This window comes from Anabrus simplex, chromosome 1 (assembly GCF_040414725.1).
Source record: "Anabrus simplex isolate iqAnaSimp1 chromosome 1, ASM4041472v1, whole genome shotgun sequence".
Taxonomy (NCBI): Eukaryota; Metazoa; Arthropoda; class Insecta; order Orthoptera; family Tettigoniidae; genus Anabrus; species Anabrus simplex.
Genome location: NC_090265.1, coordinates 1179473338 through 1179500035, shown reverse-complemented (window position 1 = coordinate 1179500035; position 26698 = coordinate 1179473338). Strand labels below are relative to the sequence as shown.

The 26698-nt window shown below is 38.0% G+C and overlaps 1 protein-coding gene across 8 annotated transcripts in view; it reads right to left on the bottom strand.

Annotated features, from left to right (window-relative positions):
- Window positions 1-26698, bottom strand: part of Grip (Glutamate receptor interacting protein) — a 475280-nt gene that overhangs the window by 32882 nt on the left and 415700 nt on the right. For 7 of the 8 annotated variants that reach the window (XM_067137515.2, XM_067137509.2, XM_068225440.1 and 4 more), the window contains 3 exons: window positions 16716-16865; window positions 11497-11619; window positions 11297-11410 (listed from right to left, as the gene is read on the bottom strand). In XM_067137515.2, coding sequence (XP_066993616.2) covers window positions 11312-11410; window positions 11497-11619; window positions 16716-16865 — 372 coding nt within the window. In that variant the 3' untranslated portion in view covers window positions 11297-11311. Of the gene's footprint in view, window positions 1-11296; window positions 11411-11496; window positions 11620-16715; window positions 16866-26698 lie in introns of those variants that run through there. The other variant, XM_067137516.2, reaches the window with a different exon arrangement.

The following is a 26698-nucleotide window of genomic DNA, read 5'->3' as shown; positions in this document are numbered from 1 at the left end:
TCCAGTAAAGTACTTGCTCGAATTATCACAACGATGGGGCGTTAATGTTAAGATCCATAGGTACGCAGAGGCTGTCCTTTTGTGATACAGTGTCTTGAATTAGGCTTTATCGAGGATTTAGTTTTGATGGGACTGAAATTTCTGGATGATTGATCCGGGAAATAGTTTCTTTGAGGAACAGATAATGCAGGATATTTACAACATTATTTAATTAGGATCCTCGCAGGATCACGTAATATGAGTGAATTATCTGGGAAAATGTAGTTTCTGGGAATGGATAATTAAGGTTCCATTGTATGTCAATTCTTACAAAAAAGATATGCTCCCACACAAACTGCGCTTAAATGATGGGAGAGAATGTGGATCAGCAAAGGCTGCATGCTTGTCATTTGATCTCTTCATGTCTGTGATGTTCTTTTTAAAACAATTTAATTTTGATAGAGATGATTTAGCAGAAATGTAAGTGAACCTCAGCAAATACATCCCAGGTCTGAGCATTTAAATTTTGTCACCCTCATGGTTTGTTTAAGCTGGTTTTTGTAATATCTTGCATCAGAGCAAAGTTCAACATCAAGGATTTGTCAAGAATTTGTTACTAATAGAGCTACATCCCCTTTCCACCTTAGCCAATGTCAATTGATCAATCATAATTTGTATCAATCAATAGTCAATGATCTGCACTTAGGGCACCCAGGTGGCAGATTCCATATCAATTGTTTCCCTAGCCTTTCCTTAAATGTTTTCAAAGAACTTGGAAATTTATTGAACATTTCCCTTGATAAATTATTCCAGTCCCTTACTCGTCATCCTGTAAATGAATATTTGCTCCAATTTATCCTCTTGAATTACAGCTTTATCTTCATATTATGATCGTTCCTATGTTTAAAAGCTCCATTTGTCTACAAATATGTCTAAGCTTATTTATCTACTAATTTCATTCAATGCAATGCCATCTCTCCACAAAGAGCTTGAAACATACCACTTAAGTCAAATAAATAATAAAGTTTAATTATTCCACCTTTATTATTTATTTGACTTCATTGTACATTTCAATACAGACCAAAATATGAGAATTATAACATGTAACATACCACTTAACCGAGCATTTCATCTCCTTGCTCCCAGGTCTTCCTAGCCCAAAATTTGTAACATTTTCACATCACACTTTTTTGTTGGAAATCACCAAGAACAATGTAAAAACTGTAAAACAATCAGAACAATCAGGATCCTGATTTTTTATCTTTCAGATTGAGATTTAGGCAAAACATGTCCCTGTAATTTCAAATCACTTTTTATGTATTGAATAGGCGGAATAAATAAACTTTGGTATTTCTTTGACTTTATTGTACAATTCAATACGGACCAAAATATGAGAATTATAACATGTATTCTCCTTTTCGATGAGATCTTCCCGTAATGCATCTGCACTGGGAGATTTCTTTTGGTGAGTTTGTCCTTGAGTTGTTTCACCAACAGTAGTATCACTTGCATTTTGATCTATCTCGCACTACACTCGTATTCACTCGTAAATTCTTACGTCCTTTACCACAGTCGCCAATGATGTATCCACAAAGACGCACACAAAATGTTGTCAACTTGCGTACAAGGGTTTATTCACAATCATTTACAAATTAAACACACATAACCTTAATCACTACTGTCGCAAACAAAACACTTCACCCTGAAAACATCAACCAACCACCATTTCTAACAATTGCCTATCACGAAATACATGGAGACTGCAACCATTGCATGTCAACTACCAACCTTACTAAAACAATCAACATACTTCAAACACCCGGTTAGCATGACGCACGTCTGATCAGAACAACTCTTGTTAAACCATTACTCTTACTCAACAATAACTCGACTCTATCATCAAGGTCACCTGCTTATAAAGGTGTCTGGCCAGGCTTCTAGAAATATATATTACGAAATACATTCTCGTAAATTCTAGAGTGCTTAATACATAGATATAATGTACAGAATATTCTCCATAATTCTCATCTGACCTAGTGCTTCTGGATGTTACAGTGTGTTACACAATACTGTAGTGGATTACAAATCATATATACAGGTAATAATAAATTATATACAGTTTCTTACATTAACTGAACTCATATAAATGTCTACATACAGTACATATTTCATGACATAACCTCACAAACAATGCAATCATCCGACTAATTAAATAATAATAATAATAATAATAATAATAATAATAATAATAATAATAATAATAATAATAATAATAATAATAATAATAATAACTTTTGTTATTTTTGATACTTCAAGGTTTGCAACACTTCCTTCTCATCCCGCCAGCTTTGGAGTCTGGCCAATCATAAATTTTGTGTATTTATTTTTCAGCCAATCATAGGCTCCTTGTAACTTTTTGTCTGTCCAATAAAATGAGAGGGTGTGTCCGGATTTAGCCCAGAGCCTTCTCGAACCTTCCTCTTGGGTAAAAAAGCTGACACCTTATCGAGCTAACTTGTCTTACTGATCGTCGTGTCATTGAGTGTGTGTGCTAAACAGGAGGCGGCGGCCTCATTCATCGGCAGGCAGAACATCAGCTAAGGTAGTGGCCACCATTTTCTAACTCAGTAGTTATCTCCACAAGGCGACCTGAGGGGAAGGGTCCCTATCTTTAGTAATTTAACCGTAAATTTTCTAAAATGTAAACCTTTCTTTCTGCTCATGTAATAGTTCAAGTAAGTCAAAGGTACTTAACTGAAAACCGGGGATAGAGAGTGTGTTACCCTCTCGAATTCCCCTTCATACAATTTTGTAACTGTTTTTCACTTGTAAATCGTAAATTAACTTGTCCTTCTAGTCACCTACGTAGTGTGGGATTAGCCTCTGCGTCGTCGGGCCACGAGCCCAAGTAGGGTTTCAACCTCTTGATTTCAAAGAGCGCAAGTGTCCTCCATACATTTTGTTTTTGGGGCCAGTAATTGATCCTGTTAATTTCCATAAAAGCCCAGTAGAATGGGTACTAGATACTTCTGCGTAAACTAAAAGGTAATTAATATGGTCTTGTAAATTGTAGGATGTGCCTAGAGAGGCCTGAAAGTCTAATTTTATTCAGCAGAGATGCTCTTTTCTGTCTTCTAATAGTTATCATTGCCTTGAGTAGGTCGTAAGAGTTTGGGAGCACAGTCTCCTTGGTAGAAGTTGTAGAACATGTAAGCTCTTTTCTTGTAATGTAATAGATATTTGTGTAACTTTGAGTGGTGCCTTTGGAAGGCCGTCACTTGTAACCTTTGGAGCAAAGTGCTCTTGAAAATTGTGTTTTGAGAAATTTTTCTCCTTGTCTGTCTGACTAAATGCAACTTTAGCAATGCTGGAACCTTGTAAATTAGGAGCTTGAAGCTGAAAATTGTAACTTACCAATTCTTGGTTTTTCTGTTTGTCGATTTTATACCAAACTAGTTCTGTACCTGAAATCTTGTTCTTACACCAAGTGAATAATTTTGTTAAAATTTAAGATCTGAAAAGAAATATAACCTTTATTTTAAAGTTTTAAATTAATCTTTGACTATCGTAGATAGACCCATTCCAGCCCGCACCTTCTTTCATCTCTGCGTTCCACAGAATACCTCGCTAACAATAATAATAATAAATGGATGTAAACATTTCATAGCCATACATTACAAATAATAATAATAATAATAATAATAATAATAATAATAATAATAATAACTTTTGTTATTTTTGATACTTCAAGGTTTGCAACACTTCCTTCTCATCCCGCCAGCTTTGGAGTCTGGCCAATCATAAATTTTGTGTATTTATTTTTCAGCCAATCATAGGCTCCTTGTAACTTTTTGTCTGTCCAATAAAATGAGAGGGTGTGTCCGGATTTAGCCCAGAGCCTTCTCGAACCTTCCTCTTGGGTAAAAAAGCTGACACCTTATCGAGCTAACTTGTCTTACTGATCGTCGTGTCATTGAGTGTGTGTGCTAAACAGGAGGCGGCGGCCTCATTCATCGGCAGGCAGAACATCAGCTAAGGTAGTGGCCACCATTTTCTAACTCAGTAGTTATCTCCACAAGGCGACCTGAGGGGAAGGGTCCCTATCTTTAGTAATTTAACCGTAAATTTTCTAAAATGTAAACCTTTCTTTCTGCTCATGTAATAGTTCAAGTAAGTCAAAGGTACTTAACTGAAAACCGGGGATAGAGAGTGTGTTACCCTCTCGAATTCCCCTTCATACAATTTTGTAACTGTTTTTCACTTGTAAATCGTAAATTAACTTGTCCTTCTAGTCACCTACGTAGTGTGGGATTAGCCTCTGCGTCGTCGGGCCACGAGCCCAAGTAGGGTTTCAACCTCTTGATTTCAAAGAGCGCAAGTGTCCTCCATACATTTTGTTTTTGGGGCCAGTAATTGATCCTGTTAATTTCCATAAAAGCCCAGTAGAATGGGTACTAGATACTTCTGCGTAAACTAAAAGGTAATTAATATGGTCTTGTAAATTGTAGGATGTGCCTAGAGAGGCCTGAAAGTCTAATTTTATTCAGCAGAGATGCTCTTTTCTGTCTTCTAATAGTTATCATTGCCTTGAGTAGGTCGTAAGAGTTTGGGAGCACAGTCTCCTTGGTAGAAGTTGTAGAACATGTAAGCTCTTTTCTTGTAATGTAATAGATATTTGTGTAACTTTGAGTGGTGCCTTTGGAAGGCCGTCACTTGTAACCTTTGGAGCAAAGTGCTCTTGAAAATTGTGTTTTGAGAAATTTTTCTCCTTGTCTGTCTGACTAAATGCAACTTTAGCAATGCTGGAACCTTGTAAATTAGGAGCTTGAAGCTGAAAATTGTAACTTACCAATTCTTGGTTTTTCTGTTTGTCGATTTTATACCAAACTAGTTCTGTACCTGAAATCTTGTTCTTACACCAAGTGAATAATTTTGTTAAAATTTAAGATCTGAAAAGAAATATAACCTTTATTTTAAAGTTTTAAATTAATCTTTGACTATCGTAGATAGACCCATTCCAGCCCGCACCTTCTTTCATCTCTGCGTTCCACAGAATACCTCGCTAACAATAATAATAATAAATGGATGTAAACATTTCATAGCCATACATTACAAATAATAATAATAATAATAATAATAATAATAATAATAATAATAATAATAATAATAATGACAGAATGTCAAACTAAGACACTACAATGCAGTAATCAGACCATCAGTCCTCTATGCAGCAGAGTGTCTATATTTAACTAAGAAGACCCCACTAAGAGCCCTCGAGGTACAAGAAAGAAAGTTCCTGAGACGGATAGTGGGACCAAGAATTTTACCAGATGGAAGCCGATGGTATCAACCAAATCGTGAGCTATATAAACACCAAGAAAATCTCATAGATGCCATCAGAAGAAGGCGACTGGCTTTTTACGGACACCTATCCAGAATGGACTCAAATAGATTATCTCATAGGATCTTCAAGGCTGCTAACAAGGGCAAAGCTACTGGGTTCGTGTGGATGAAGCAAGTGGAGAAGGACCTTTCGGAACTCCACATAAATCAAAACGACATAGCTGATCGGAGTAACTATCATACAACTCTTAAAACTAAATCCTTTGTAACATCCCTCACAGAAGTTACCCACAGACCAAAAGACAAGACCAGGAAATGGTCTGAGGAACGTAAGATTGAATTTAGCCGGAAAATGAAGGACTACTGGGCCATCAGGAAAGCTCGAGGTACCAACAAGAAAACAGCTGCCAAACCAGCCGCTAAGAACACCAATTGTGGCAAACAACAACGATGACTTCAAGAAACAGCTAAAACACAAGCACCGTGGTCCATAGATGGCCCTAACGAATTAAAAAAAAATAATAATGACAAATATTTCAGATTACCTATGGGAATCAACATCTATATCAACTGATGGCCAAGCAGGCATCAATTTTTGGTAATGAGACAAAGTCTCTCATAGTGCATTGGCACTGCCAGTGGTTCCAAGTAGACTACGCAGTGGCCTCCACGGTATGCACTAGCCATGCATCTTGGTGAGTGTGCTAAGTACCAACTGATGAACCCAACTTAGCACACGGGGGCAAAATGCTGGCAACCAGGAATGAGTTAACTGGAAAATTTATATTGTCCAATAATGGACCATTTATATTGGTACCAAAACAGATGTCATACCTTTCATACATAAAGACATGGGAGGTCTTGGGATTGCCTATTACCATTCTGGTTCTAATATAAGACTGGGAATTTTATGTTTTTGCGTTAAAATCAATGGCGTATTCTGAGGGCTACCAAGGCTATCAGTGAAGCCCAAACCTCAAATGCGAGCAATGGAAATCTAAAGCACATTATATTGTAAGCATCTGACACATTATTTCATTTGCAAACTTGAAAGCAATTGAGAAAAGACATCGCACTTTTTTCTGAGAACAAGGCTTCGGAGACTGATATTGCAGCCCAGACTCTCATCCCGCTCCCCGCGACACGCCTCTCGGGGGTTTCTGCTATATGCCTACAGGTGCGGGGACCGGTGGAGGATAGGTGTGCTAGGCATTGGTCCATCAGATCACCACAGCTAACTATCAACCATGCTTTACTCATCGTATATACTTCCTCATCTCACCCTTCTTAATTATATAGATAACTGAGTGCTGGTATTTCACTCCCATTTACTTCTACATCCTTGTAGGAAGACACTGCAGGCCTGCTGTTATAGGAGTAATAAAGTTTTATTTTTATAGGTAGACCTGCTAAAATGAATTGCAATCTTTCAGGTTTTTTTTTTTTTTTTTTTTTTTTTTTTGCTAGTTGCTTTACGTCGTACCGACACAGATAGGTCTTATGGCGACGATGGGACAGGAAAGGGCTAGGAGTGGAAAGGAAGCGGCCGTGGCCTTAATTAAGGTACAGCCCCAGCATTTGCCTGGTATGAAAATGGGAAACCACGGAAAACCATTTTCAGGGCTGCCGACAGTGGGGTTCGAACCTACTATCTCCCAAATACTGGATACTGGCCGCACTTAAGTGACTGCAGCTATCGAACTCGGTCTTTCAGGTTTAGTGTTCTTTTTTGTTGATTGGAATCGAACCTGTGATCATGAGTCGGACACCACCACTGATCTACTGAGGAAGATAATTAACCAGTGAACGATGGGTACGGCAGCTGTAAAATTCAACATTTTATTTAACGATTATGATGATGATGATGATGATGATGATGATGATGATGTTAATAATAATAATAATAATAATAATAATAATAATAATAATAATAATAATAATAGTGCATGGCATCTGCATAGGGTTGGTGGTGACCTAACAGGGATAAAATGAATGACGAAGACATCATAAACACCCAGTCCCCAAGTCAGGGAAATTAAGAGTATGAGGGGTTGATTCTGAAAATTGATCCGGGGCCGTCGGACCAAAGGCAAGCATTCTATCCATTTAGCCTCAAAGCCGGACTGCAATTTGCTAAACCTTAGGCTACCAACACGAGTGATCAGGTGTTGAGTATTGGCAGTGGCAGAGGCCAGGGCAGTAGCTTGTGAAGCAGCCTTGACAACACAGGAGGCTTCTCCATTGGCTATTGACTACAGCTCAAAACGCTTAAGGCTTGATGTTCCCTAAACCAACTATCGAAAAGGCGTAACCTAAGTCTAGTGGTAGCCCACGTCTTGATACCAGCATACGCCACTGGTTAAAATGTCATAAAAACCGCAGTCATTTCACTTGTGCAATGTTGCATTTAAAAATGCAAATGCACTAGAACTCACTTGTTAAGCAAGCGCGCTTTCCAGCTAAATTCAAGGTCACAAATAACCAGAATTTCTGAAGTTTTTATGATATTTTTTCTCTTTCCAACTTGATAGTGATTAGTGATGGGCAGAATTGAATATAATGCATTCAAGAACTTTTGAGAATCAATACTCACATTCAAAACCATACTCGCAAGTTCAACTTAACCTTTGAAAATCGATGTAGGCCTAATTTATGCCTTCGGTAGATGCAGAGTGGGTCTCGGCCTTCAAGTGGTCATGACTGATCTGTGGTCCAACAGCTCTGCACTCTGAATGGCCAACCGAGCAGAGGAGGGGTGACCATGACTTTGCCATAGCCCTAAGCCTCTGCATTCGGGAGACAGGCAGGACTTGACCTCATGGCTTGCCCCAACTGTCGACTGTCCTGAGAATGATTTTTCGTGGTTTTCCATTCTCCTGCGCTAAGGCAAATGCCGGGGCTGTTCCTAGTATAGGCCACAGCCGCCAACCCCTCACCTTCTCCGCGCATCTCTTTCACCGTATAAAATCTCCTGGCCTGAGAGGCGGTGTTACCATCTAAGAGGCTCACTGCCCCCTTCAGGGGAGGAATGAAAATGTTTTAGCAGTAGTAATTTACGCGGTACAAGATTTCTAGAAACTGACGATGAACAATATATCGGTGACCAAATTACAATGGAAGATTAACAAAAGAATGGATTTTGCCATCATGTTGGGCGCTTTTGAATCTGATGTGCTCTATTTTATTAGATTGGAGAATTAACAACTACTTGTGGTCAACTGTTGTTTGGCCTGGCGTAATTAGATTTTTCGAAGAGTTTGGCTGATCAAAGTTCCTGAACTGAAGGAAGTTTTCGCGGGAAACTGATGAAGTTTCCCCGGTGAAAATTAATGTAATGTATAGAGAATTTTAACTCGCATACCAGTAATTAATGTTTGAAGCTGGCCTGTGGTCTAAGTTGCATGCCTCTCACCTGAATGGCCCGGGTTTGATTCCTGGCCATGTCAGGCATTTTTATCTGGATATGAGGGCTGGTTCCATGCCTACTCAAACTACGTGATAACCTTTAATTGAGGAGCTATCTAATGGTGAGATAGGTACCCCGGTTTACAGAGCCAGAAATTATGGCCAAGAGGATTCGTCACACTGACCATGCGCCACCTTGTAATCTGCAGGCCTTTGGGCTAAGCAGCAGTCATTTGGTAGGTGAAGGCTTATTGGAGCTATAGTTTGGTTTGGTGTAGGAGTGTTTGTAAGACTGTAATTGTACATATTTCGTTTTTGTGAAGTTTAGCCAAACTGTTGATGGTTTCCATTCATTCCTGGATTTTCAGTTTTCCTGTGTTGCACATTTTTTATTTTCTGTGGACCCTCCAGAAACAGAGAATCGAGGTTCCACTGTATTTAATCAACAGAAGTTTGTACATAAAATGTACTGTGTGTGTGAAGCAGATTGTTAAGTGGAGAAAAAATTTATACTTAGACACGAGTAACAAAGGATGCATTCAAAATACATGAGCCTCTAATATTTTGCATTGAACAATACTCAGATACCGTCAACTGGGGTTACTATGGTCACTTTCTTAGTTTTTTGTGAATATCTTGCACATTTTTTGAGATATCCATGTAAAAATGAAATATGATTTAGTATAGAGTGTTGGGTATCATGAACTTACTAAAATAAATTTTTTGAACAACAGGTAATTGTCTCACATCTGAAAATGTAGTGACCATAGTAACCCCATGGGGTGGGGACACTATGGTCATGTATTAAAATCACTTGTAAATTGTTATTAAATGTGAAGGAATTAGTAGGGGGTGACTATGGTCAAACAGAACATGATTTTCCAAGCATATTGATGTAAGAAATCTTATATTTAACTACATTCTAAAGCTAAAAAACTTACAATTGTGTCAAACATTAAAGACAAATCTGCAAAATGTGGTTAATTTGTCCTTTTCATTTATAATTGGCTCATTTCAAGTTGAAACCAGTAAACTTTATATAGAAGCTTAGTTTACCCCTCCTTTTCTCAACTGGAGCTGGTAGTATTTTAAGAATTTCATTGACATTGATAACAGAAATGTCTGCTTCCTTTGGCCACACAAAACATTCATGACATCTTCTAAAAAATGTAACTGTCACTTCATCTTCTTGAGAAGTACCATCATCATCTATCACTTTACCTATGTAATGCAGTTTCGTTCTTTTTGTACTAAACTCAACCAGAACATAGTCTCCTGCTGTTGGTTTCCTACAGCATTCATCATTATCTTCTTCTTCTGCCATCATGACTACTTTCATCTCTTCCCAAGTTTCTTCATCACTTCCATTTAAATGAATTTCGACATCACTTTCAGAGTCTGATGAATCTTCTCTTGTACGCCTTTTCCGCTTCTTTTTGGAGATTGGTAGCACTGGTGTTTCACCACTTGTTCCTGCTTGAAACTGATCTTTAAGAGGTGGACAAGGTTCAATATCCTCCAAAGAGACACTTTTTCCTGGCTCAACAAACAATCTTTTCTTTCTTGTGGGGCCATTTCTTTTCTTTGAATAGCGCATGTCTTTCAAGAAACTTAAAACTGACTCAGCAATATCACTAGCAACTGAAGAATTATTGTCAGTTTCTAGGACAGACCTTTCTTTCGGCAGGCAGTTCAACACTTCAATTCGGTTCAAAGGGTAAATTCCACATTTACGAAATCCTGCCTTTATTGACTTTACTGCGGTTGGAGAAATCTTTGAGAGGAGTGAACATAAAAAACCTGGAAACTTAACTTTTGCCACTGATATATTTTGTCCACTGCTGCTACCTTTGAATCCCATCAAAATGTCCCGCCAGTGCTTCTTCAATGGAGCAAAGAAAGCCACATCCAGGGGTTGACAGATGTGAGTGGAGTTAGGAGGCAAGCACTTAAAATGTATGTTGTTGATTTTAGTAAAGTAAAATGAATGACATCAGACTAGCAAGAGTATCACTGGAGAGAAATGTGGCAAGCATCAGATGAAGGGGAAGACCAAAAAGAAGATGTTTGGTCAAAGTAAAGCAGAATGTAACAAGTACAGCAAAAGAATGGATGGAGGATGAAGATGAGATGATTTACTAGACTGGTAGAGATGGAATAGGCAGCATAACGATGATGGCTAAAGATCTGTAGGTCATGTACTCAGTAGAAAGTATACTACATGATTTAATAGCCAAAAAAACCCACTCAGACTCCTTTTTTATAACCACAACAAGATCACCCAATTCCATTACAGGAGCACTTCACTGAGAATGCTCTGCATTTGAATTTTACTTTCATGTGCCTATTTTTCATACCAGATGGCATAATTCAGTTGGATTTTAATAGTTGTTATGAATCATGGCAAGTCTACATTTTATCAATGTACGTTGTACAATTTGGATATCAAAAACAAAATTTTCTACTTAAACAGGCATTTTCTTTTTCAAAAATGTCCTTACATTTCTCAAATGTTTTAGTATGTTAAGTGAATACTGCCCTCCTAATACTGCCAGTGTGTTTATCTTACCCAGCTAAGTCCACTTCACAATGTCTTGGTAACAGTTCCCGACGATGGGTATAAGGACTGCGAACAGCTGAGTCCTTCCTCCTCTTCTACCCATGGTAGCACTCCGTTTCCATCCTATTACAAACAGTACAATATTATGGGCGTTTCTCAAATTATCACTTACAGACTAATGAAAGGTCACTAAACAGTAAGTGTAATACCTTGATATCACTAGATGCCAGGTAGGGATTACGTGCCACAGTGAGTTCTAATTTCTCACCTGCTGATGCTATCAGTGGTACAGTAAGACAGCAGTCAAAGTCATGTGTTCGAGTGTCGTTAACCTGCACAAAGATAAATGTTACTTATTTTGGAGTTTCATTAAAAGAGTAACATTTACATGAATGGGACAATTTCTTCATATTTAGTAGACATCTCCAAAAACTGTAAAATTATTATTTATCATATTTGGAATCTCCTGTAAGCAGTGTTACTTTTAATTATTGAACTGTAGAGAAATCTTTATTATATGAGCTTACAAATGCACTACTATTTAATAATACCAATAATAACAATAATAATAATATCATTCTAATTTGATGCCATTCAGGCTCCCTGCTCATCAATTTCAATGTTTCTCTTACTCTACGAGATGGTAGAGTACAGAACAAGACACATATCTCTTGGGTGATCTATGGCTGAGTTTTAATTAATTTTGTCAGGTAAACACCAAATGTGTCACCAGAGATCTTTACATTTTATATGCCAACATTGTGTAATATGGAGTGCACATGGACTTTTTACCATCCTCCGAAAATCTGACAACCTCTCCTGGGTTTGAACCTGTGATATTCAAAATCTAGAGACCAATACTCCACTACTGATCTACAAAGGGAGTTGATATTTAAATGTATGTTCATAACTTGGTAATTTCATGTCCTAAAATAAAATAGAAAAATAAAAAAATAAAATAAAATAAAATAAAATAAAATAAAATAAAATAAAATAAAATAAAATAAAATAAAATAAAATAAAAAGGGAAATTGTAAGAATCCTTTCTCCTTGCTTTCTATTTAATAAATGGCCCAGTCAAGCATAGCCAAAAGATTAGTGTGAGTATCTTCCAATGGAGTAGGTTCAAGCTGTATTCTACTATACTGACTGGCGATTCCTATAAGAGAAAGTCTCGTACTTGGCTGTGATTTCTAGGCCTAATATGTTTGGTATAACTTGTGACGGATGGCAGGCAATGAACAGATTCTTATGTGCTAAAACCTTTAAAATATTTAATTTTTTATCTAGAAAAAATTGAAAAATATTTTGTTTCAGTATTATACATATTTTAAGTTCCGTACCATACGTATTTAAAAAATATAATTCGCTCCAAGTTCTCCAACACAAACCAATGATTTGTCACAGAACAATGCATGATGCTCAGAAAAAGAAGATATTTCATCAAAGGAATGTCAGTAACAGACAAATTCTCAATTTCACCAATGTCTTGTCACTTCCAGAACTTTGACTACTTTACACATAGTAAAAAATCCATGACTTTTTTTAATAGTTTGTTTGATAGCTTCCACTTCAGGACTTATGAGTGAATGAATTATTTTCTTATTGCCATGCACCTCATTAACTTTCTCATTCAACAAGTTGGTTGACGTTTCTTATTTCCTTATAGAATGACACAAAAATTCAGGTTTGCAGATTTATAGGAATATTAATGTTTAATGAACTATGAAGCATTATCCTTATTTAGTTCATGTATGACTGATTTAAAATGTTCATGAATTGTCTATATAATACACTACAATTTCTAACCATATCCACCAGTAAGTATGCATGGGTCAAGGTGCATGCACAAGATCTGTATTTTTGGTTTTATGGTTTTGAACAAATCATTTCTTGACAGGGCATTCATGAACACTTTCTTGCTGTTTGGAATGAATTTGTCAACTTCAGGATATAAAGTAAATACCTCCTCATACACACTGTGTAAACCATGTACCGGTACTATACAAGTTACATGCATCATGTTTAGGAAGCTTACAGAAAGGCCATCTGCTGCCTTTATCATATATGGAGCAGCATCCATAAGTAAAACGTTATCAGATTTGACCCCATTCAGTCATAACAACTGCATGGATTCACTGAATAAATGAGCCACCATTAGGCCTATATTATTTGATGCTGATTATATGCAAACGGGAAACAATGCTTGGAAACTACTCATTATCTTATAGCACACCTACCACAGTGTTTCCCACTTTTCTGCTGCTAGAGTCTGCTGATTCATCCATACTTTATTTTTCTTACTTTCACATTCCATCCTGATCTTTCCTAGAGTTTCTTCATAATACTCAGGGATGTACAATTTCCTTCATGTTGATTCTTGTGGTGTTTCGAATGTGTGTATTTTATAAGAAACTTTCTAAGCTCTGGACTTTCCAATTTATATTTTAAAAAATCTTTGCCTAAATCTGCATAATATTCAGAACATTTTGTAAATGAAGAATGTGAAGTGGAAGTTCCTTCACCTAAAAGAACTTGTCTAAAAGGTTGCACATGAAGCACTATTCTATGTTTACTACCTGCTAAGCTCTGCAAGACTTTATATCACTGATCTGGATTTACAGATTTCCCATATTTTTGTCAAAATACAATTTTTTCATCACTTGCAAAACTTGCACTGAATTCAGCTACATATTGCTGCAAATAAGAAGGAGCACTTGCCTTCACTTTTATATCACCAATCATTTCACTTATATACCATTACTGTGTAAACTGTCTTGAGTTAGTCAAGGCAATGCCAATGACTGAAGAACATTCAAATTGAATGCATTACTTTATTTCATAGGTAAGCGATGCCCCTTCAAAGGGAGAGAAAGTGAGTCAGCACTTGCAATGAAGGTTGCGATAAATGAAATGGCGTATGGCTTTTAGTGCCGGGATGTGTCCGAGGACTTCGACTCGCCAGATGCAGGTCTTTGATTTGACGCCCGGAGGTGACCTGTGCATCGTGATGAGGATGAAATGATGATGAAGAGGACACATACACCCAGTCCCCGTGCCAGGGGAATTAACCAATTATGGTTAAAATTCCTGACTCTGCCGGGAATCGAACCCGGGACCCCTATGGCCAAAGACCAGCATGCTAACCATTTAGCCATGGAGCCGTACAAGGTTGCGATGTAAACATGTAAGAAAGAAATTCATTCATATTGTGTTTTCATTAATATGTGCAGTAGTTGAAGAGTTTTGAACTTAATTGAAAAATGAGCATAAAGGGAAAATAATTTATGTATTCTGAATACAAAACTCAAGAATACAAACATCCGCTTTACCCTTACACGAAACAAACCAACACCACGCATATTTTCAACTGAGGAAAGGGCATGAAGATCGGAGCATCAGAAGAAGTACTAGGAGGACCGCAAAGCCCGAACAATCCCTTCAAAGAGACGGGAATCATGGACTGACTAAACTGATACTATGCGGTCATAAAAGAAGAAGAAGAATTTTTGAAAATATATATTTACATAAAAATCTGTTCCCTACTTACAAGCTGCATTAATTAAAAAAACCCTTGTGCAAAGAAAGGGTAATTATATTAATAAATAATATTTGCAATACAAGAATTAATTTTGATTAGCAATATTCATTAAAATCTTACGCTCTTAGAGTACACCGTAAATAGTATGCAAATAAAATCCTATAATGAGTGTTGCTGACTAATATTAGCTTTGTCTTTAAGTAGCCCTATCTAGGGGACAGCTCTGCCTTATAACATCAGACAGAGTGAGTTGGCCATGCGTTCAGGATCACACAGCTGTGAGCTTGCATTCGGCAGATAGTGGATTCAAATCCAACCATCGGCAGCCCTAAAAATGTTTTTCAGTGGTTTTCCATTTTCACACCAGGCAAATGCTGGGGCTGTACCTTTATTAAGGCCATGGCCAATACCTTCTCAGTCCTAGCCCTTTCCCATCCCTCCATCACCAAAAGCCTTTGATGTCTTAGTGCGATGTTAAACAAGTAGCAAAAAAAAAATTATAACATCCGTTTCATCCAACATTCTCTTTCTATCATTACATAAGCATACCTGCCAACTTTCCCAATTTAGGCAGGAGACTCTCGATTTTCGATAGTTTTCCCTCCTCCCGATTATTCTTTTATTTCTCCAGATTTTAGCTTATTTTTTGGTGAACTTCAAACATTTGTTTTCAAATCCCGCCATTTCAGCTTTGTATGCAAGTGGCCAGAAGCCCTTCACTAATTGACGGCTTTCAAACGAAATATCAATGTTTTTAAACGAAAAATGCGCATGAATGTGTCATGTTTATTGAAACCTGTATATCGCGATGCGTATATTGATTGTCAATCTGCCGTTTTTGCTGCTATGTTCCTGTTCGCTCTTGGTTCACATCAGTCTAGTCAATTCTAGAGACTAGTTGCCAGATTTTGAGTCTTTTTTGGTAATTTAGTGGCAGAATGTCAAAGATAGCGACTAGTGACTTTTCTCGATAATTTAGGAGCCACTTGGAGATAATTTTAATTTATCACTTGATAAAAATAACATTATGCTTCACATAATCGCACGGGCGCATGATTAAAAATAACATTACGCTTTGCATAATCGCGCGGGTGCATGATGCAACATATTAATCTATGCATTTGCTTAGTAATGGCATCTAAGTGCATGACTGATTCACACGTGTGGAGCACGAGTTCATACTATTTTCAGAAGACGTATCAGAGACCAATCATCTCTCTCACATACTTCCCGTGAGGGAATAGAGATGTGTAATTTTGAGCCTTGTAGTCTCGTATAGCGACAATCGGGTTTTGAGACAAGTGTTATAATATAGGCTACCATAGTACTCCTGTATTGCACAAGACTTGTAGAGTAAGCAGGTTTTACCAATTGTATCTCCTGATTCCTTCTGATGTTTCCTGATTTTCATATCTAAATCTCCTGATCTGGAGTTTTGTACAGTTGGCAGGTATGCATAAGCCTGAACTGCCCCATTTTAAGTCTACATGCCAGAAGTAGATCAGCAAAGCCATAAAAGGCCCACTATTTATGTTTATATAAAACTTTGGATGCATAAATTGATTTGCTTAAATATAAACTGCCATATTCATGGAATAGTCAAAAGAAAATATATCATAGCTTCCATTTTAACTCTTTTGACCATCATTAGATAATTGATGCACCTTTAAAGGGGCTACATAATTATTGATGTGGAAATTGTAGAATCAGAAGAAAGCTGGGTAATCATTGATTTTAATTTTACTCTACCAGGTGGTTAGAGTTGCCTTGCACTGTTTATGCGGATAGTTCTTCAGTTCATCAATATTTGAATCCGAACATATAGTTTCAAATTTTAATGAATAAATAAAAGAATAAATAAAATAAAGTTAATGTGATCTTACTAACTTGTAAAATTCTGTCATATGGTCTCAGTGTTCCACTGAGATCAGCAGGTCCTCCTTTTCGTATTCGGTTGATGTATACACCTCGTTCATACAGTCCATCAGAGACACTGAACCCAAAGTCCTCGTACACTGGATCCTTAAAAAGCGTTACCTGATAACATGAAATATTTGATTCATTTTAGTCAGAAGACACCTTAGAGAATAAAGTATGTAAGGTAATAAAATTATTAAAAATGTAGGCCTAGATGAATAGGAACACATCACAAGAGGGAAAAACAAAAAGAGGAGACAAAGACACATCCCACATCTTCATACACTGATCTCTTCTAGTAGATATGCTTTCTTCTTATCAACCCCTGTTTCTGTTTCCTGGCTCAATTGAGAAACCGTGACCAGCAAATATGCAGCCAGAATGATGTGGTACTCTCAATGCCGGCTACGAGGAAGAATCACAGAACGAGGGGTGGTGGTCTTCAAAGTCCAGTTCGGGCTGAAGTCCTAGCTGTGCCTGCAGCGGAACAGGCTGAGGTCTTAAATGTGCCCTCACCAATCCTGAGCCCTTCCAATCTTGTGGATTTCTGGTCAGGCGACGTTCCTGTGTACCATCAAATACAAAAGGGCTGTGATAGTGACAGCTACCTGGTGCCTACAATGTCTGGACCGGCCACGGCTCTCTGTTGACAACATTATTGGTCATTCATCCATATCCCATTATCTAGGACCCTTTTTCTACTTACTACCACAATATTGCCTGTACAAACCTTAACGACAGTGAAGGCAGAGATGATGATCATTGGTACAGCGGAATTGGCGTAAGAGGCAGCCCTTCGGCTGGAGGTTAGCCCCTGGCAAGGGTGGGGTGGACAGGGTTCCACAGCTGCAGCGAAGGCAACCTGTCTAGTGGTGATAACCCCGCATAATAAGCCTCTCAAGCTAACAACTTGGGTAGTACCTTGGACAGTGATTCGTCACTGCCCCATGAATAATGATCTTCAACTGAGCATGGAGGAAAATTTTGCTAAATGCACTACCCCAGGTGGTAACCAATCAACCATTGCCCATGGCAATGTTAACAGACCTTCGGATTCTGGGGAGTCTGCACCAACATGCTTTAAGGAGGAGTCTGAGCATCCTGAAATCCTTGGACGTAAACGCAGGTCAAGTCAGCAAAGTTTCTTCGCAACATTTAATGCTAATTCATTGCTCAAAGTGGGTAAACTAACACATCTGACAGACTCACTAACACGGCATGACAACAGTTCAGGAAACCATATTCACTGATGAACATGCCTTCGAGTCACAAGGATACAGAATCCCAAAAGGCAAAGTGGGGTGAGTCAGTGGGTAATGAAGAATGTACCTCATTTAGTTACAGGATTTATAATCAGCCACAAGATACTGGATTCAGTCACTGATTTTACCTCCCCAAGCAGTCATGTATCCATCCTCTCTCTCAAATGTGCTAACAAGGGCTACACTTTAGTCAATGCACATGCCCCAATCAATGAGGACAACAAGCACAACCTGGACAGAACTGACAAATTCTGGGAAGACCTAGAAGATATTCTCTCTAAAATTCCAAAGAGACATACCATCATACTGCTTGGTGATTTCAGTGCCCAAATGGGAAGAGAGAAAAAATACAGAAACATAGTGGGCAACTTTCTGGCGCATGAACGAACTAATCACAATGGAGAACGATTGATAGAAGTGAGCAGGACTATTGGATTGGTCATGAAATCTACAGCCTTTAAATATCTGCCAAGAAAACTGAAGACTTGGATCTCTCCTAACAGCAACCTGGGTGAATTCCAGATAGATCATGTGGCCATCTCAAGAAAATTCCAAAAGGAAATACAAAATGTTAAAGAAGTATCAATCTGGACTCAGACCACTACCTCTCAAAGATCAAATTGAGACTTCAGCCTAGAAACACTAGATTACACAGAACCTCCAAGAGGTAGTAAGTCAAAGACTGAACAGTGCAGATCTTGACAATTGGGACCAACTAAAAGAAGCTCTTATCAAGATGCCCAGTAAGCTTGGCCCACTTACTAGAAGAAGGAAACATCCGTGGTGGACTGAAGACTGTGACAATGCAATAGCTCAAAGACAAGCAGCCTGGATGAAATGGAATTCTAAAAAGTCTCATGGCAACTGGGAGAACTTTCTGCAACAAAGGAAACTTATGACCAAGACAATCCAAGGAACCAAACGGGCCTTCACACACAACCAACTAATCCAAATCAAAGAGAGGTTCATTAAAAATAAATCCAGAGACTTTTACAAAATTTTCAAGCATACACTTGGAAAATACACACCATCAAGTCTTCACTTCAGAGACTCACAGGGCAACCTGGCTTTTAATGACAAGGACAACTGCTGCCTCTTAGCCTAGTATTATTTTCTTCTTCATCCATTCCCTTTTCCAGATTCTCTCTGGGTACTGTAGTGTATCGAAGCCCTCCACCTTACTCGATCTTTCCACCATTCCTCTTCTAGTACTTTATGGCTATCAATTCCTCTATTTGCAATACATTCCACAACAGAGCTCCTCCATCTCATTCTAGGACGTCCCCAAGGCTTCTTTCCAGTCTCTGTATCTATGAATGTTCTCTTTGGTATTCTCTCTCCTGGCATTCTCATCGTGTGTCAAAACCATTTTAGCTTCACTATGTCAATCTCTTCTTGAAGTTTACACACTCCCACGTTTCTCCTTATTTCCTCATTTCTTAGGTATTCTATCTTGTCTTTCCCTATATGATCCTCAAGAACCTCATTTCAGCTGCTTGTATCTTACTTTGGTTCTGCTTAGTTAACGTTCAGGCTGCTGAAGCATAGGTCAGTATAGGTTTATAATAGGTTGAGTATAAAACCTTCTTGCACTTCATTGGCACATCTTTGTTCCATACAATGTCTCTCACACACTAGCAGAAACTTACAAACTGCTGTATTCTTAAATAAATTTCTCCATCAAATTTCCATCTTGTGATATCACGCTGCCCAAATATTTAAAAATTTTCACTACTTCAAGAGGTTCATTTCGTATTTTTATCATTCCCCTGGATTTTCTGTTACCTCTTGTCATGATCAAAGTCTTACTTTTCGCAGTACTAATCTCCATTCCAAAATTTCTTATCTCCTCATTCCATAAATCAACTTGTGTCTGTACTTCCTCTTCATTATCTCCTCAAACTACAATGTTATCAGCCAAGAGCTTAGACTTTACTTGCTCGACCATCATCTTCTCCTTGATATTATGTAGAATTCTAGCCATGATGATATGAAGAGTAAGGGAGGCAATACACTTCCCTGTCTTAAGCATGTCTCAACTCTGAACCATTCAGTTTGACTCACTTTGGTTCTAACACAGCTTTCACAATTTTGATACAATGCTATTACCATCTGCATTGTTTCATTCCCAGTTTTTCATACCAAATTCCTTGGGACACTGCCATATGCCTTTTCAATATCTAGAAACGTTACTACCATGTCCTTTCCATATTCCCAATACTTTTCCATCATTTGACGCAATGTAAATATTGGGTCAAATGTGGACCTGCCCCTTCTGAATCCATACTGGTGTTCTGCCAATTTTTCCTCTTATCTGTCTCTTATTCATCTATACAAGATTCTTTCAAGGATATTAGCTGTATGAGGTATCAGTGTCACTCCTCTGTAATTTTCACATTTCTTCCTGTCTCCTTTCTTGAAAATTGGTCTAATAACCCCTTTCATCCACTCTTTTGGAACAGTCTTTTCTCTCCATATCACTCTGAAGAGTCTATACAACCACTGTAGACCAACTATTCCTGCTGCTATTATCATTTCTATGGTGACCTCGTCAATTCCAGTTGCCTTGCCTCGTTTCATTCTTTTAGTGGCCCACTCAATCTCTGCCATGGACACCTCGTTTTCCTTATCTTCCACCTGCACTAAATCTGGTTCTTCGATTTCTCATTGTACCGAGGTATTCTGTGTCATCACTTCCTCCTGTTCATTTCTAATGAAGTTAGCACCTTCATCTGGGTTTTTCTTCTTTTTAACCCACTGGAATAAGATCTTTTTGTTTCCAGTTGTGTCTTCTTGTAGAGATTCAGTGAATTTTTGCCAGCATTTCTTGGAGCACTCCTTCTTGCTGTGCCTGTATTTTGTTTTGCATTCAGTTGTTCTGTTTCTCAGCCATCTTTTCCAAGCTTGTTTCTTCCTTTTAACTATATCCTTTATCCTGTCATTCCACCAGGGGGTTTCTTGATCTTTCTTCCTTTCTTCCTGATACTCTTCCACAGGTCTTTCTGCAGACTAGACCATGACTGTTTTAAAGTATGCCCATTCTTCTTCAACCCTTCCAATGTCTTCCTTAGGTATAATTGTTTTAATGTGTGTCTGGAACTCTTCATTTATTTCCTTCTCCTACAATTTCCACACCCTTAGCTTTCTCTGCTTAATCTCAGTCATCTTTTGTATCATTCCCATCTTTAAGCTATCACAACTCTGTGATCTCCTTCGAAAGATTCACTTGGGGGGGGGGGGGGGGGCTGTTACGTCTACCAACATTTTCCTGTTACCTTTCTTGACCAAAATGTAATCTATCAGAGTTTTGATTTTGTCATCCCAACTATATCGTGTTATCTTCTGGCTCGTTTTCTTTCGAAACCATGTGTTACCAATGATCAGTTCATTTCTTCTACAAAAGTCTACCAAAATATCTCCAGTCTTGTTTCTCTTCTCATATCCAAATGGACCTATAATCTCTTCATCTCGTTTTCTTTCCTGACCTACTTGGGCATTCATGTCTCCTGTGATCACAACTTGTTTGTCTTGTATATGGCCTCCCAGATATTCAAGGTATTCCTGTGGATCCGTATCTTTATTTTCTATTTGTGGAGCATACCCTTGAATTATATCTGTAACACCAGTTTCATGTCTCACTCTGACCTTAATCAACCTGTCATTTATGTTTTCCACCAGTTCTAGGTATTCCTTTAGGTCTTTTCTAATTATGAGACCTACATCATTTTTGGCTTCTCTTCTTCCACTATAGTATAATGTGTATCCTTTCTTTAGTTTCCTCTCACCTTTTCCTTTCCATTTGGTCTCACTGATTCCCAGCAATGCTATATCTTTGTCAACCATAAAATCTACAATTTCTTCCACTTTTCCTGTTAGTGTCACCACATTGATGGTCACTATCTTGATGTATTTGGTTGCTGGTCGCCCATTTCTCACATTTCTCCCAGCATCACAAGAACTGCACGTCACTTTTGGAGAATGCCCTAGCATTTTCCAAGGCTTCAGTGTACTAGTATTTTAATAACTTAATTGTGATCCACCCAGCGAAGATTTTGATTACAAACAAACAAACCACACCAAACCCGGACTTGCTGCCTCCTTCACAGAAAGAAGTTTGTGAAATCATTCAAGTTCTTAAGAAGAATAATAAAGCAGCTGCAGAGGACTCCAATGCTGCTGAACTCTGGAAATGTGCTGGAAGCATGTGGGCAAGTTCACCGAAATCATACAGAACATCTGGGAAACAGAGAAATTACCACCTGATTGGATTTCAGCTCTGATTCATCCCCTTCATAAGAAAGGAGACTTCACTGACCTCAACAACTACTGTGGAATTTATTTCGTCCCGGTAACATAAAAGATATTTTCCAAGGTGTTACTAACATGGGCAGAAAGTCAATTGGACAGTCAAGTCAGAGAATATCAAGGAAGATTCAGAAAGAGTTGATCCTGCGCTAAACAGATCCTTAACCTTAAAACTGTACTTGCATACTCCAAAATGAGAAACTGCAAGGCCTACGACTATACTGATAGACAAACACTTAACAAAATCCTCCAGGAACTGGGATTAGACATCAAAACTGCAGACTCATTCTATAAACCTTGACTAACACCCATTCCAAGATTACATTTAGAGGCGTAGTTTCGTAAAGCTTCGAGATTAAAACAGGGGTGAGACAAGGGGATGGACTTTCTCTATTCCTCTTCAACTGTCTCCTTGAAAAGGTTGTAAGAGAATGGCGCAGAGAACTGACCAACTTGGCTATCCAGAGTGGAATATACCTGGGTCATGGGAAGGAAGGGCTGATTTTAGATTGCCTGGCCTTTGCTGACAACATGGCACTGACTGCCAATTTGCTGGATACAGCAACAATACAGATCAATTGCCACACAAGACAGGCAGCCAAAGTGGGTCTTCAAGTGTCTTTGGAGAAAACAGAGTTCTTTACCAACATCAAAAAAGCTAGCAGAGAGATAATACTAGAACGGGGAAAAATCAAGAGGACTGATAAATTTAAGTACCTCGGCAAATGGACTGAACCCAACTTAACCGAAAGAGCATCATTATCCAAGAGAGTCAACAAGTTGGAACTGGCCTATCGACTGACAAAGAACACCTATAACAAAAAATGCCCCTCAGACAATCTGAAACTGAAGCACTACACGTCAGTCATATGACCAGAAGGTCTGTATCCCATGAAGTGTATTTCATTGAACCAAAGAGGTCTGATGGAGAAACTGAAAACCAGAGAGAGAAGAATTCTCAGGAAGATCTTAGGTCCGGTAAAGGAAGATGAAAAATTCCGTAGACGACACAATTCTGAGCTCTACAAACACATAGAGAGGCTCTCTGATTGTGCAAGGAAAAGGAGAGCAGCCTTCTATGGCCATATACAGTAGAACCCTGTTTTAATGTGCCCGCTTTTAAGGAATTCCCACTTTTAATGAAGATTTTCATAAGGCCTAGCCAAATCGCCATAAGCATAATGTTTTTTAAACCCCCTTCTAACGAACCCTGACATAAGGAATAGTCCATTTTAAGAAACATATTTCACATAAATTACCATCGCACATCCTGTTGTAACGAAAATTTGTGATAACCCTTTCAAACTGTGTACACACAATAGTGTGGGTTCGTATTTTATTTATGTCTGAGCTTATTTGACGTTTCCTTGGCACTAGACCAGACTGCAGTGGTTGTGCAGGACACATAGCATGTACTTCAGTTGTTTTTAATAAGCGCTTGACCACCAGAGGGTAGGAAGAAGAGTTTAAAAATACAGTTCATCAGCAAGATGGCGGGAAGCAGTAATGCCTGAAGTATTTATTTATTGCATTTGTATTAATCTAGAAGCTTTACTGAATATCAGAATGTAATCAATGAAGTGTGTAAATTGTTTAGCAAATGAAAATTGTGAACTTACAACATCGTACGTAATACCATGAGGTTTTGAATGTTGATATGCACAGTTGTGCAGGCTAGGTTTCCCTACAGGTAATGCATGCAGGAGTGTTGCCACCAAAAGGACTGTGAATGCAGAACTCATACTCTACGTGAGAAATGTAATGTATAAGATTTTATTTGTTTTAAATCATTCCACACTGTAAAATAGAACATTTGATCATGTACATGTGTATATTCACATGTACTGAGCTTAAGTTTTTATTTATTTATTCTTTGCTAAGCAGTGAATTAAGTCCTGACATGCACAATTGTGTGGGTGCTGTTTTTTAGACAATAGTTCTTATTTTGTAAAATAAACTGTAAACAAATGTATTTAAGAGCATTTTAGTAAGTTTTTTGACATACAAACAAAAATTCACACCTCCAGTTTTTCTGCCACCAAAAGGACTGTAAAAGCAAAACTCATCCTCAGTGTAGAAAATGTAATGTATACTTGTGTTTGAACAAAGATTTTAATTGTTTTAAATTATTCCACTCTGTAAAATAGAACATTTGATCATTTATGTATATTCACATGTACTGAGTTGATTTTTTTGTAAGTAGTGAATTAAGTATTGACATACACTATTGCTTGGGTGATTTCTTTTTTCAGATGTTGATTTTTATTTTGTAAACTAAAAAAATATGTATTTAAGAGCATTTTAGTCAGTTTTTGATGTATAAACAAAAATTCACACCTCCAGTTTTCTTTCAGGTCTGAAATGGATAAGATACTTTTTTCTAAACTTGCTTGAAATGTTAATTAACTTCCGTTTTCACATAATCTCAGACTGAAGTTAACATGTTAAATTGAAGTGCTCCTTTAGTGATGTGTGGAACCATGATAAATCAGTGCAGCCTTTGAAAATCACTATTATCGGCAAGCAGCGGTCACTGTCATGCTAGATGCCATTGGTTAGTCATGTCCACTGAACTGTAGGGGCTACCGGAATTACGGATGTATGAGAGCAAAGTGCAGTTTCCAGCAAGACTAGCTGTACGGCCTAGAGGCATGACTGACGTATGCGTACATGCTGCAAGACACAAGTAACTTCATGAAATATAAACATTTATAGTCCAATTAAAACAACGTGCGTGTTCTGACAGCTCACAGCACGTGGCGCCGAGCAAAGGAGTGGGAGCACTGTGTTGCCACATGATCTGGCTGGGTTTATTACATCACAATCAACTGCTCTTGTTCTGCGGTAGGCACTGCGGAAATTAATATCCATTTACAGGGATCATGAGAGCGTAAAAATAATATTAAATATTGATGCGCTATTATTCCAAGGTGGCTCAGCAGTAATTTTATCAGCTCAAATATCATAAGACATATTCTCCTCTCTCATAGGCTTTTGTCAGTCTATCCCTGGAAGACTGACTTCATTTTTAGGTAGATTTCAGTAGCAGAATGGCACTTTGACTGGCCTGCGCTCAACATTCTGGGTTCAAATCCAGGTGAGGATGGGAGAAATATCCAAGAGATTTTTGTATATATAAAGAGGAGAAATCATCAGATTCTGTCATAGGCACTGGCACAATTTAAGATGCCAGCTCTAATTTAAATTACAGTTGTGCGAAGTAAAAGTCCATCTTTAACCTTGTCGTTTCGAGTGCCATTAAACTTGTGATCATTAGTCATGGGACCTCTTTTAATTGAAATCTGATGCAAAAAAAAACCTTATATATTATAACCACACATCATGATTCTTAATTCCTAAAATCTCACATGCTTTGTCAACCTTAATAAGAAGGAAGCACAGAAGAAGAAGAAGCATTTTTATAATTATTATTATTTTAAGAAAGAAAAAATAATAAACATTACAAAATTTCGAAGGGTGCTGGAAACACCATCACGTGATGGTCCAGATACATTCACTCCCTCTTTTTCCCCTTCACCTTCTTCCCAAGGGTCCTTTTATTTCTTTACCCCTGCCAAATTCTAATTGCTGTAGCTTGAGATATCTTAAATGCTGCTGCTGTTCTTTCTACAGCTTTGTTAACGTCTATCAGTGGGCCTCCGTTTTCCTTTTCAGACTCAAAATATGCTCATAAGGCACACACCATATCGTGAGCTTGACCATGAATAACTAAGCCATGCCTCCCCATTACGCTTGCCTTTTTTCGAGGTGAATGAATTCTTGGTCGGCCTCATTGTCGTTTAGTGGTGCTCTGAAAGGATTGCAACATATCGCAGTTCAGTAAATGACAAGGAGTTAAAAATGGCACTATACTACACAATACTAAAATTTACACTACACTACAATGCCAGTCCTGATAATGATACACATATTAACACAAACATAATAGCACTATAAATATTTAGCTGATTTCAATAACACACTATACAGATAATGATATCACTCAAAGCAGACACTATTATATATAGCCCAGTTTCATATGCTACTGTATACTAATTGGCAATGTGGAACTCAGACCGACCTCCTCTTGGAGCTTTAAGACAGAGGGGATAGGAAAAGGGAGAGGGCGTGTCGAGGTGGGATTGGCTTAAATGGGAGGCATGTACTGGTTGCCATAGTAAACTCACCGACATGCTGGGAGCTGTCAGAACACGCACGTTGTTTTAATAGCACTATAGGTGGAAGGTCTCTTGCAACTTTAACATGATTTAGAGTGAAAGATATATTTCACAACATTAAAAGCAATTAGAGAAAACCTATGGATATTGAACAAAATGAAAATGTGTCCTAGAAAAAATTACAGAATAAGTAGAAAGTCGTGCCTTC